Source organism: Lissotriton vulgaris, chromosome 1_1 (genome assembly GCF_964263255.1).
Source record: "Lissotriton vulgaris chromosome 1_1, aLisVul1.2, whole genome shotgun sequence".
Taxonomy (NCBI): domain Eukaryota; kingdom Metazoa; phylum Chordata; class Amphibia; order Caudata; family Salamandridae; genus Lissotriton; species Lissotriton vulgaris.
In genome coordinates, this window is record NC_141685.1 from 1431506662 (window position 1) to 1431520860 (window position 14199).

The 14199-nt window shown below is 48.0% G+C and overlaps 1 protein-coding gene across 1 annotated transcript in view; it reads left to right on the forward strand.

The window, feature by feature from the left end:
- Positions 1 to 571: 571 nt before the first annotated feature.
- The window catches only part of TRMU (tRNA mitochondrial 2-thiouridylase), a 115638-nt gene continuing 102010 nt past the window's right edge, over positions 572 to 14199 (forward strand). The window contains exon 1 of the mRNA XM_086967264.1: positions 572 to 715. Coding sequence (XP_086823390.1) covers positions 634 to 715 — 82 coding nt within the window. The 5' untranslated portion in view covers positions 572 to 633. The remainder of the gene's footprint in view (positions 716 to 14199) is intronic.

Sequence of the window (14199 nt, forward strand, 5' to 3'; positions counted from 1 at the left end):
TATGTATTGCAGGAGCAGCACATTTCATGTGTCCCTTGATAATCTGGAACGTAATACTGCTTGACCTTAGCTGAGTCCCGAGTAATGGAAAGGAAAGTGGGACTAAACGTGCTGTCTGAAGAGGACACGTGCTTAGACAGACTGCATTTGACTTCCTCGTTTTCACATTTAACGAAACAGATATTTAAATCTCAGCACAACAAAGCTAAATCAAAAAACAGAACCTCAGTTACAAAATACGGAACGAATATATATTCTAATTTACAGCTTACCATGCATTAACATGCGCATTTTATTTGTCATAAGTCTATAAAATTACACACAAAGACACGAGCCTGGTTGATTGTATTTATCGGAAAATGTGCTTCACTTCGTACAAAGTCATAGATCCTGGTGCAAGTCTTCAAAAGTTGCCGGTGCCTCCATGTATCTTTCGAAAATTAAGAAAAAAACAGACTAATCAAATATGGCCGCCCAGATTCACACATGTCGCTACACCCGGTTTAGACGTCAGCGCGGAAATATACAATCGTAAGTGTGGGCTGCGAGTGTCTATTACACTAGGTTACTTGCTGCCTAGCTTTTGATCTAAACTAAGTGTGACTTAAGTCGGGTGGTGCGGGACAGGAAAAGATGCAGGCAGCGCGACGGGTGGTGTGCGCCATGTCCGGCGGGGTGGACAGTTCGGTGGCAGCTCTGCTGCTGAAGCGCAGAGGTGAGAACCTTAAACCTTGAATGCCGGAAGAGAATCCACGAACTATTCTCAGAATTAGAGTTAGAGGCTGGCTTAGTTATTGGAAGACTACATCTAATTTTGTCAGCAGCATTAGCAAATGATATGACCTGGAGCGCCTCCTGCTGGTATTTCCAGATCTCACTACTTGACGTATTCAGCCAATGACACTCGTAACCATAACATCATACTTTCTTTTCCCCTTTTTAGACCGACCACATTTTTTTGTATATTATAAATAAATTTAAGTACTATCAGTTTCCATAGCAAACACCAGAAAAGCAAGGCGATTAAATAACGCATATTGTACAATTAGTTAAAACAATTACAATTTACGTAAAGTGTTTGGAGCTTTTGAAACTAATTATGAAGTGCACAAGAGACCTCAATACCTTCAAAAGGCTGGGCATTACAAACATATAAAAATATCAAATAAACTAAAAAATAGTTAAAAAATAACATTGAGGCTAAGTGTCAACTAATCAAAGGAGCAGCATGTAAGACAATATAGACGCAGTATGGCAACTCGCATAATGTGTTAGTTGCACATGTGAATGAATTATAAAGTGCACGAGAGACTTTAATGTATTCAGAAAAGACTGAACTTTATAAAGTCATAAAAAATATCAAAAAGACAAAAAGGTGGTTTTAACATAAATATTGAAGATGCGGTGTAACGGCGAGAGCTGGACAAACAGGTTTGAGTCTCGTTGTCGGCTCACGATCCTGTGATTCTGGGCAAATCATTTAATATCCCTGTGCCTACCAAAAAAATGTATGTGCCCTTGTGTAATGTAACTGGTGCTCATTTAGAGCGCACTAATACCTTCGGGTCGAGTTCGCACTATATAAAACTGCAAAAAAAGAAAACAAGCATTAGAAATGCAATAGGTCTCGGATTTATTTGAGTTAGAGCTAATAGCATTGTAAATGGCAATGTCTTTTAGCCATGTGTTATGGAGTGTATGCATGTGGTGTGTAGTGGAATTATGTGGGTTGGATTGGAATTGTAGCAATAGTGGCATGCTGCCCTTTAGATGAATATGTTTAAAAGTAAAGTGCACCATACTGCGATTGCTACAATAGTTAATTGTGGATGCGTTAACAATTGATGTGTGCACTGATGGCTGGTGGTGTGTGTGTGCCTGTAGAAATTGTGCACTGATGGCTGGTGGTGTGTGTGCTTGGTGGAAGCGTGCACTGATGGCTGGTGGTGTGTGTGCTTGGTGGAAGCGTGCACTGATGGCTGGTGGTGTGTGTGCCTGGTGAAAGCGTGCACAGACGGCTGGAGGTGTGTGTGCCTGGTAAAAGCGTGCACTGATGTCTGGTGTTGTGTGCCTAGTGGAAGCCTGCACTGACAGCTGATGGTGTTTGTGCCCGGTGAAAGTGTGCAGTGACGGCTGGTGGTGTGTGTGTGGTTGCGTGTGTGGTGGTGAGTGTGTGGTGGTGAGTGTGAGGTGGTGTGTGTGTGTGGTGTTGAGAGTGGTGTGTGTGTGTGGTCTTATGTGTGTAGTCTTATGTGTGTGGTTTTATGTATGTGGTTTTAGGTGTGTGGTTTTATGTGTGTGGTTTTATCCTGCGCACTCACTCTCACTCTGCAGTCATTCTGCACTCAGTCTGCACTCACTCTGCAGTTATTATGCACTCACTCTCACTCTGCACTTATTCTGCACTCATTCTGCACTCACTCACACTCTGCACTCACTCTGCACTCACTCACTCTGCACTCATTCTGCATTAACTCTGCACTCACTCTCACTCTGCTCTCACTCTGCACTCATTCTGCACTCACTCTCACTCTGCACTCACTCTCACTCTGCACTCACTCTGCACTCACTCACACTCTGCAGCACTCACTCTGCAGCACTCACTCTCACTCTGCAGCACTCACTCTCACTCTGCAGCACTCACTCTCACTCTGCAGCACTCACTCTCACTCTGCAGCACTCAGCTGCAAACCATAAACTCTGCACTCCCTCAAACTCTGCAGCACTCACTCATACTCTACATGCACTCACTCTCACTCTGCAGCACTCACTCTCACTCTGCAGCACTCACTCTCACTCTGCAGCACTCACTCACTCTGCAGCACTCACTCTGCTGCACTCATTCTCACTCTGCACTCTGAATCTGCACTCTGAATCAGCACTCTGAATCAGCACTCTGCACTCTGAATCTGCACTCCTGCACTCTGAATCTGCACTCTGCATCTGCACTCTGAATCTGCACTCTGCACTCTGAATCTGCACTCTGCATCTGCACTCTGAATCTGCACTCTGAATCTGCACTCTGAATCTGCACTCTGAATCTGCACTCTGAATCTGCACTCTGAATCTGCACTCTGAATCTGCACTCTGACTCTGCACTCTGACTCTGCACTCTGACTCTGCACTCTGACTCTGCACTCTGACTCTGCACCTGCACTCTGCACCTGCACTCTGCTCTGACTCTGCACTCTGCACTCTGAATCTGCACTCTGCACTCTGAATCTGCACTCTGCACTCTGAATCTGCACTCTGAATCTGCACTCTGAATCTGCACTCTGAATCTGCACTCTGAATCTGCACTCTGAATCTGCACTCTGACTCTGCACTCTGACTCTGCACTCTGACTCTGCACTCTGACTCTGCACTCTGACTCTGCACCTGCACTCTGCACCTGCACTCTGCTCTGACTCTGCACTCTGCACTCTGAATCTGCACTCTGCACTCTGAATCTGCACTCTGCACTCTGAATCTGCACTCTGAATCTGCACTCTGAATCTGCACTCTGAATCTGCACTCTGAATCTGCACTCTACACTCTGAATCTGCACTCTACACTCTGAATCTGCACTCTACACTCTGAATCTGCACTCTACACTCTGAATCTGCACTCTACACTCTGAATCTGCACTCTACACTCTGAATCTGCACTCTGAATCTGCACTCTGACTCTGCACTCTGACTCTGCACTCTGACTCTGCACTCTGACTCTGCACTCTGACTCTGCACTCTGACTCTGCACTCTGACTCTGCACCTGCACTCTGCTCTGAATCTGCACTCTGCACTCTGAATCTGCACTCTGCACTCTGAATCTGCACTCTACACTCTGAATCTGCACTCTACACTCTGAATCTGCACTCTGAATCTGCACTCTGAATCTGCACTCTAAATCTGCACTCTGCACTCTAAATCTGCACTCTAAATGTACACTCTAAATCTGCACTCTGCATCTGCACTCTGAATCTGCACTCTGCATCTGCACTCTGAATCTGCACTCTGCACTCTAATCTGCACTCTGCACTCTAAATCTGCACTCTGCACTCTGAGTCTGCACTCTGCACTCTGAATCTACACTCTGAATCTACACTCTGAATCTACACTCTGAATCTACACTCTGAATCTACACTCTGAATCTACACTCTGAATCTACACTCTGAATCTACACTCTGAATCTACACTCTGATTTTGCACTCTGATTCTGCACTCAAAAACAGGCCATGATCACGGTTGGCGCTATCCTATGTTTACATGGACTTAGATTGTGAAAGTAATAGGCATACAAGATATCCTTTGATAATTAGTCTTTTACCATACTCATTCCAGCTTTTTCTAAGACTACTTATTACAATACATTTTGGCTATCCAGAGAATAATACATATGCAATCATCATACGTTCAACTTGATATATATATAAACTCATGAAAACAAAGTCTTCGTTTTCGGTTTCATACAGTCATGTCATCTTGGGCTAATCAACAGACACACACACAGACACACACACAGACACACACACACAGACACACACACACAGACACACACACACAGACACACACACACAGACACACACACACAGACACACACACACAGACACACACACACAGACACACACACACAGACACACACACAGACACACACACAGACACACACACACAGACACACACACACAGACACACACACACACACATCACACAGACACACAGAGACACACACACACACACACACACACACACAAAGTGTAATTTGACTCTACAAATGCATTATAACAGTATGCACAATAATGTTCCAGAATAAAAAAATAGAATGAAAACATCTGTTAAACTAGACACACAAGCTTTGGCAGGGAGCCAGCATGCGCGCACACAGAGCTGAAAAAAAAGTAACTGGAGAGTGCTGAAGGCGCTCCCAGCATCTGGCTTCAATTACCACGGCCCCTGACAGCTGGTAATTGATGATATATGCCTTTCTGCTGCTCGTGTCCGCACGGAATATGCAGGAAGTGGAGCAACTCTACAGCCTATGGCCTATTGCGTTCTGTCTTCTAAAAAGACAGGCATGCGAAGCCCAATTGCCATGCAGATGGCAAAAAACGAACACAAAAAATCACGAGCATTCAGGAATGTTTGGGTAGCTTTTAGGAGACCCTGATTATAGGACTCTGCTCCGCCCACACTGCTTCGCAGTGTGTGACGTAGGCCCGAGCCCTAAAAAGCATTCAATAATCAAAGGTGCAGGCCATAAGGTGATAAAAAGCGTAATGGCTGGAAGGCAAACATGATTCACTCAGGGGCCGTGTGGGATAACGTACAAGAGAACTTTGTAAACAAGTTAGAAAGATTGACATGGTAAATAAAGTTTTCTGTCATAACTAAACTTTTCTGCTTGCCTAACGTTTTGTGATTTTTATCTACTTGCTTTCATTCTTCTTTTTTTTTTTTAACAAATTTTATTCAGTTTCACAGTTACAGGACAGGTATAACCTCTTTGACGCGGTGCAAATTCGCCCGCAGTACGGCGGAATTTGATGCTTGCGCAGTTCTGACGGCCCCCGGCCGCCTGACGCACATGACCAGCTTGACGTCGGACTGCCGGGGGCCGTCAGATGCATTAAAGAGGGTAAAAAATGAACAAATGTGGTTTTCAAAATAACATAACCATACACATATGTAGTATGATAACAGCGCTCAAGGAGAGGTCTAGCATTACGCGTCCATGTAGTACAAACGTGGTCCCACCCATACAGTATTCAGTTGAGTGGTCGTCTTTTAAACGGATCGATTCTTCATGTCTATCTACTTGCTTTCATTCTTTGCATGTTTTCTTTTCTTGTGCGTAGAAGTGACGTCTGAACTCTTCACAGTCATTACCTCTTTAACCTGGCTTCCCGTCCCATTCCTTAAGAGTGAGCAGCTAGTCTGCTCCCCAGAAACCTAAAACCTAGCAGAGCTTTTCAGCACTTCCCCAATATGGCGCCACCAATCCGGCGAGGATAAAGGGGGAAGTGCACAACATCACATCCTGTTCCTTTTTTTTCTGACTGTTAGTTTCCTTTTGCCTAGCTGAGCTGTTGGTCGGGTGAGTACTGTTTCTCCATGTTTTGTGCTTTTCGATGGAGGCCTGCTGGAGCGGCCGCTTTTCTTTTTACTTTGCATGTTCATGGCGTTGTGTGCTCAGTTACATGAGTAGGAAATGTTCCTTTCTCTGCACTGCCGCTTTGCGTGGCCCACTCTTGTGCCAGTTCCTCTTGCTTCGGCTGGGTTTTGGTTTCCCTGTTGGGGTTGCCTTGTGCTGTAATGGGTCACTCTGGGCTGCTGGTTAGGGTCTTTGACTCTTATGCTGCAGTTTGGGTGTTCAATCCCTGGTCTTTCAACAGACGTTTTCCCCTCACTTTCCCCTGTGGGGCTTTTGGTGAGAGTTACTGTGGCTTACTGTGGTCTTGGACGCTTAGACTCGAGGTTTAGTGTTCCATTCCGACTGCCTCGCTGTGCTTATACAGCGGTACTTGCACTGAGTCATGCCGGGGTTGTGCCTCATCTGGCACAGCTGTGTGATTTTTTCATACTCCATTTTGTTGCACGTACAGTTCGGCGAGGAGCTGACGCTTGCTTTTCTTTGCTATGCATGTACACGGTCTGCTTTAGCGGCCACTTCTCTGCTGATGGTCCAGTCTCACCCTGCTTTAGTGGGCGCGGGTCCTCTGTTGTTCCCCTGGGGCGCACAGCGTCCTGTTGGGTTTCCTGCCTCCCTTAGGGGGGTTTTGGGCAGGCTGCGCTTTTTGTGCTTACGCCTTTTTCCTGGTTGCGTGGGGTCTATGGCCCACCCAGCCCGTGAACACCTGATTTTGTATGCTTTCAGACATTCAGCAAGGTCAGGCCTGGTTAGTAGCTGGAAGGGGGACCTCCTGGAAATACCAGGTGATATAGGCTCTTTCTTGGTGCTTATGGCTCTGCTGCTCCTGGTTTGGTTGTGCCTCTTTATGTTAGGGCGATTGCTGCTGCTTTCTGGGCCCGGGATGCGGCTGGCCCTCCTGTCTGAGTGCTTCGTGGGTCTCTTGTTCTGCATGTCCCTTCGGCTGTCGCTGTGGGTGTTGTCTGCATGGTCACTTTGTTCGGGATGCTGAGCTCTCTGCTTTGCTTGACCATGTGCATGGCGATTTGGATTTCGCTCCTCCTGTGCCGGATGCCTCTTTTTCTCACTGTCCCCAGCAGGCTCCTGGGTCCTTCATTGGCATGGCGCTGTGCGCACGAGGCTTCTTCATGCAAGGTTGGGTGTGGAGTAATCCATCTTCCCTCGCTTATTAGGTCCACTGTGCTGTCGCTCAGTAGCAAGTCTTGTGCCTTTGGTGGCAACGCTTCTCACAGGATTGGGGTTCATGCGTCTGTCTGGTGATGCCCTTCCTTCTGCCGCTGTTGTTCGGCGGATGGTGGGAGCGGTGGGGTGTTCCTACGCTGCTTCCATACGTTGCTCCCAGGGCGATGTCCTAATCCTGCTGCTTGGTCCTGTCCCTGCTGCTGGATTTCCAGGCCCTGGCTCTTCTTTTGCAAGCCGGGGAGGGTGCCTCCTCTCTCTTGGACCTCTTGGAACTGCAGGTGCGCTTTTTGTTGGACGTTTCTTTTGACACTTTGTGTGACACTGCGGCTGCTTCTTGCCTGGTCCCAGGCCCAGGCCGGTGGTTCTGCCTCAACTCCTTCTCCAGTGCAATGACTGTCTGCCTTTTCCAATTGGGGGTCGCCTTCGCTTTTTTGCACGTCAGTGGTTGCCTCTTCTGGATGCCTGGGCGGTGCTGACTGTGTTGGCCGATTCTAGGGTCGGGTTTTTCTCTCCTGGCCTCCGGGAAACTCCTCTGCCTCGTCACCCTCTGGCACTGCTGGCTTTGCCGGCGGTTGTGCGCCTTCTGTTGGGATGTACGGCTGTTGTGGAAGTCCCTCCTCTGCTGCAAGGCTGGGTTTGTTTTGTCCTCTTCCTGGTCTACGGGGAGGCTTCGGCGGTCCTGCGCCCTGTTTTGGTTCCGCAGGGGGTCTGGTCTCTCTTTTCGTTTCCAGACATGCTTTCAAAGTGGTGACTTTGCTGCCTATCCTGCATCTGGTGTTGCCTGGGTTTTTCCTTGCTTTGCTGGCCCTGCTGGGGCCTCTCTGCACGTCCTGGGGTTCGGCGGTGTCTCTGTTTTTCTGTCGACTCCCAGATCTTTCAGTTCCGGGCGCCTCCTTTCGGCCTCTCTTCAGCGCCAGAAGTTTTCACTTCATTCTCGGGCAGTCCTCCCTGCTGCCCTCCCGGACTCTGGAGTTCTTAGGGGCTCTCTTCAGTATGGCTCTGGGGATGATGTTCCTTTTTGGCTTTGTTTCATGCCCTTTCATGGCTTCTGTCCCAGTCCCAGGTTTCTGACTGGCTCTGGTTGAGGTGTCCGGGGGAGATGGCTTCCGCTCTGCAACTCCTCGCTTGGGCCTGTCTGCATTTGTATCCCCTACTGTTTTGCGTCCTGGCCCGCTGGGCTCCTGCCTCTCGGGGCTCCGGCGCTCTTCTTCCTGTCCCTCCGGGCTCCTGCCTCTCGGGACTCTGGCGCGGGAAACGTCATTTACAACGCGGTGTTTACACCGCACGACCTTTACCACGCTGCCATTACAACACAAGTTGCGCTGGATGGCGCTGTTGGTTAAGGAATATTGTAATTTTCTATTCCAACACCTTCCCTGCTGTTACGTGGACTAGTGTTAGAATAGAAAATTATAATAATCCTCAATCCGCGACCTCCAACACAAGTCGTTGTAAAATCCGCAATGTAAAGTACCGCGATCAAAATGATCGCGTTGTACTATCATACATTCCTCCGGCGCTCTTCCTTCCTGTCCCGCTGGGTATTTGGGCTGCTCTCCATTGGTGGTTGTCCGATGCAAGTGCCGGGGTGCAGTCTTGGGTGCATCCACGGCTCAGAGTCAGTGGTCCCGATTCGTGTCTCTCCAGTCCTCGGTCTGGAGGGAGCTTCGGGCAGGTTGGTTGGCTCTGCTGTGGATTGCTCCTCTCCTTCTGGTCGGCGCTGTCTCTGTTCAGCCCAGCGTCCAGGTTGTTCGGGCTTCTGTTTATCATCTGGGGGCATGTGCTGATGTCTGTTTCTCCTTTCCGGGGTGTTCGGTCTTTGGGCCGAGCTGACTCTCTTCTCTCTGATGGCTGTCTGCCTTCCGGGGTCGGTGGATGAGCCTGCAGGCTCTCTGGGCCGGATGTTCCCATCCTCTGTGACAGTGTGTCTGTCTCCTCTTCTGTTCAATCAGGTTGTCCTCCGGTTCCGCCTTCCCTGGCTGGTTCTGTTTGCCTCAATGGGGGTCGGCCCTTCTTCTTCAGTTTGGCAGCCTCGTCCCCTCTCAGCTGGCCTTGTCGATCAACGCTTTCTCCATTCAGTGGTCTCTGGGCCTCCTGTTTGCCTTCCCGCCGTTTGCTTTGATCCCCCGGGTCCTCCGGGAGATTCGATTGGTCCGGGCTGTGGTTCTTCTGGTGGTTCCGAGTGGTCCAGTCGGCCTTGGTTTCCCCTTCTTCTGTCTTTTGACTGTGTGCCCCCATTGGCAGTTCCCCCTGTGTCCCTTCTGTCTGCGGGCTCCTCTTCTCCGCGTGTCCTCCCTGGAGGTCTGGCACTTGGTAAGGTTGAGTTTGTTGGGTCAGGGTTGTTCTGTTGTGGTTCCCCACTGCATCCGGTTGTCTAGGCGCCCTTCTGCCTTGGAGTCCTGCAGCCGTCTTTGGACGACCCTCTCCTTCTGGTGCCTTGGGAAGGGTCTGTCTTCCTCCTCCTGTGGGGCTGTGCTGGTGCTGGGCTTCATGCCGGCTGGTTTTGTCCTGGGGATCGCTGTTTCCACGCTCCGGGCACAATGGACTGCGATTCTGGCTTTTCGGGGTTCCTCTGTGTCTTCTGTCTCCCCTTTGGTGGCTCGCCTCTCGTGGAGTTTTTTTCGTTTGGCGACCTGTCTCTAACTTTCCTGTGACTGGCCTCGGTTCTTCCTCTGGTCCTCCAGGTCTTGTCGGGCCCCCGTTTTTGAGCGTCCTGTCTTGGTGGTCCTTTGGTTCATTTCTGCTAAGGTTCTTTTTCTGGTGGCCTATCCTTCTGGGCGGCGGGTTGGCATGCTTGGTGCTTTCACGTCTCTCCCCCCCCCCCCCCCCCCTCTCCCGTTTTTTGCGTTTCTGCTCTGGCACGGTCATTCTCTGTCCTGGTCAGTTTTTTCTGCCCAAGGTTTTGTCTTCTTTCGACTGTCAGGAGGATATTGCACCTATGTCTTTTATCCGGACCCTTCCTCCCCGGAGGAGGTGATTCTCCGTTCTTTGGGTGTGCTGAGGGCTCTCCGCATCCCTTTGGATGGGATCTGTGGTTTACGGACGGTTGTTTCCTTGTATGTCGCCTACGGCCTCTCTGGGAAGGGTATTCGTCCTTCCTTGTCCGCCTTGGCGCGTTGGGTTGAGGGTGCTGTTGTTTTGGCCTACGGGTCCCGCACTGTCCTCTACCTTCTTCGGTCCGGAGCTTGTACGACTGGGGTGTCTCCTCCTCCTGGGCCCTGTTCAGGGATACCTCCTTGTGTGGCTTTCTGGTGCTGCCACGTGGGCTTCTCCCCTTTCCTTTGTTTTCCGTTGTCGTCTTCATTTGGGGATGGCGGCCTCGACTGCCTTTGGCGCTCATGTTTTGTCTGCGGTACATGGTTTATGTTTGTACTGCTTTCGTTTGTTGGATTGACCTGTTTGACACTTTGTCTTTTTTTTCTTCTTACAATCTCTGTGTGCTTGGGTATGGTGTCACTGTTAAGGAATGGGACGGGAAGACAGGATGAGGAGGTAATGCTCACCGGTAATATTCATTACTCCGAGTCCTGGTCTTCCCGTCCCATTCCTGTGCCCTTCCCTCCCTCCCTGGGGTTTTGTTTGTGGTGATTGTTTTTTTGTTTCTGGGTTTCTCTTAGTATTCTCAGGATGTGATGTTGTGCACTTCCCCCTTTATCCTCACCGGATTGGTGGGGCCATATTGGGGAAAGTAAAAGCTTTGCTAGGTTTTAGGTTTTTGGGGAGCAGACTAGCTGCTCACTGTTAAGGAATGGGACGGGAAGACCACTGAATATTACCCGTGAGTAACCGGGCATTGCAATGTGCGGTCTTCCTCCTAGTGATATCCAAAATACTGCACCATTGCCTTAATACAGACTTGTCCGCATTCTATGACCAACAAGAGGTGGGATGTTTTTTGACTCAAATAGGCTAGGAAATGACGTTGCATGACATTTAACCTGGCCATGATCACAAAGGTCACACTTGACATACGACCTACAACAGATCAAAAGTAGAGTGCATAACCTTTGATAAATGGACAAGATGTTCCTTATGATATATCCAGTAGTGAAGGAGAATGGCTTCATTTTCTTTCAGCAAGCTCACCAAAACCAGCTTCAAGACTTGCTTTCTAATAAAATGTGTTTTGATCGAGGCAGGGCAGGCCTTTTATTCCACTGGGCCTTCCCTCGGTGGGCTAGAGCTCCTACAGGCTGGTTTTGAAAGCCCATGGCCACTCCTGGTACCTTTGTCACTTTCCCCTGCCCCCCGATATTAATTGCAGCATGCACAGTGAGGCTTTAAAAGAGCGAGAAAGGGGGAAGGGCGAGGGAAGGTAGATTGAAAGCGAACAGAGAGGAAAGAGAGACTGGAAAGGCAGAGATTACTTGAGGAGATGGAGGGAGCGGGCTGGGTTGATCATTGTTGTCTGGGGCTTGTGTTCTTTTTAGCAATCAGGAACTCGGTCAACAGTTTTCACACTCTCTCCAAAAAGCCGCTGTGGATGTTTGTAAAGAGTAGACACATAGCAAGCAACAGCAAACCACTGGACCTCAGCACAAGGAGCCAACCTTCATGTGCTCATGAATGAAAACGTCCCTTCATCCACTACATCAAGTTGTTACTTTGTTGTCTTTAGGCCTTACAGTGTGGGGCTTGCTGAGAGTGATGCCCAGGACAGTCCAATTGGAGAGCTCCATAGTAAAGAAACCTAGTACAGAAAAGATGTGGAGGAGCCGGGCCCCAACAATGGGAGGCTGCCCTAACCCCGGCATTGGAAGGAACGCGAGAGGGTCTGTTATGCTAAGGTCTTTTCTCTGACCTCATAAAAAGCAGTGGCAGGGCAGTCAAAAATCGGTAGGCAGCAGTGGTGCAGCCAACCGAAAAAAACCTATGTTGGTATGGTTGACAAGTATGCTGCTTCCAGAACTAGCCGAAGCTCTGGAAACCCATGTAGCTCCATTGCTATGCTCTCTCGTTGAGCAACATGACATTCTGGAAGATTTACAAGCAGACTTGATAGGTTGCAGAAGTTCTGTCTGTCTGCACCTTTTATTTAAGGAAAATCCCACTTGTTCTTTCATCTGTTTCTGAACTGATGGTTTCTGCAAGGCCATCTAAAGACTGGACTACAGTAGTGGTCTATAGTTAGGTACTAATTGTTCCCGACCAGCAGCCTCTAGTTGATTTAAAACTTAGCTTCAGACTGGTAACAGATGCTTCCAGATTTTTTTCACACCACTCAGACTTCAAAATCATGTCTTCGGCTGCCAGTCAAAGCTTGTATGAGCTTCAAAATGCTTTTTTTTCTTTCGACTTCATACATTCAATGACAAACAATTAACGTGGTATTTTCTGAGTACATATCTTCGATCCTTCACTAACATTCTTCTTCATGGTTTGTTTTCTCGTCCTTTGCACCACAGCTGTGTAACAAATTATCTACAGAACTTAGAAATACTCCATTGTATTTGCATTTTTGCAATAAAGTGAAGACCTTTTGATTTCACTGTCACTTAACTTCCTCTACCGCCTTCTGATTAGATATATCAGCGTCAAGACAGGGGGACGGGAATGCCTAAGATTGTTGTGAAATCATTTAAAGATGCCTTGTACAAAGTTCATGACCAATTTTCCATCATTACGTCTTTACCTGCGACTTTGTGCACTTTGTACCTGCCACAGTTTTATGTGAATGCAAATTTGATAGAAGTATGCGATACACGCAGTATATCTCACGCATGACATTCGAGGCCCTGAATAAACTTTTCATGATTTCTGTCAGTGTAGGTTGGAAAGTCCCGCATACAGATGCTCTGTGTCACCCTGCTCCTGAATTAAACATTTCTCATGGGCCCCATATGTTTCCCACATACCCAGTTCTTAATTTGTAAACAAATAAGTACCAGGGCCTTAGTCAGTGCCATACTGCAATGTGTCGTCTTTCTCGTCTGTCCTATTCAACAACGTTCTGCAAACAACTTGAAACCCTTAAAGCCTTCAAGAACCTATAAGAACCACAATATTATAACTTTATTAAGAAGAACCTTTATTTATACATTGTCATTAATCTCTACCTGTGCCCCATTGCCCTGAGCACCATGATTTTAACAAGGTCTAAGTCAAAACAGGTTCCTCATTTTGTGTCATCAATTTTATTTATTTCGTTTTGTAAAAATATGCAGCGTCCACTAATACCTTGAGTCTCGATTACCTGACACTAGACTGCAAATTTTTTCCCAGGATCAAGGAAAGAAAGAGAAACCTATTTGAACAGCCAGGTCTTCAGCTTTCTTCTGAAAAGCGGGAAACCATACTCCTTTATGATGCAAATAGGTATAACGTTCCACGCTTTTGGAACATACAGGAAGAAGGCATAGCCACTGACCTGACTTCACCATATTAGCGGAACCACCAAAATTGGCATTGACTGAAGGCAGCTTCCAATTCAGATGGTAGGGCACAATAGTCTGGTGAACTATCCTGGACCATTCCCATGGAGGGTCCTGTGTCCCAGACAAAGAGACTTAACAAAAAGGCCCTCTTGCGACTTTGGGGCCAATGGAGTGCCCTTATGTAAGTCCCCATTTGTGTGTTTCTAGGAAGGTTGAGAGTCAGTCTGGCTGTGGCATTTTGGTTTACCTGATGGCAAACAAGAAGATTCTCCAAGGTGCCTAGTTGAATTGCATTTTCATAATCCAGACTGGACACCATCTGGGTTCGACTCACAGTTTTGTGAGCTTTGAGAGGAAGAACCCTGAATATTCTATAACCCATTTTAAGGATAGAGAATGCGATCCCTACTAATTTACCAACGTGGGTGGTCATTACAGATCACTATCAACAATAATTCCCCCCAGGTTCCTAAGATGGGACAGCGAGGAGAAGGTGACACTTAATTCTGCCAGACACAA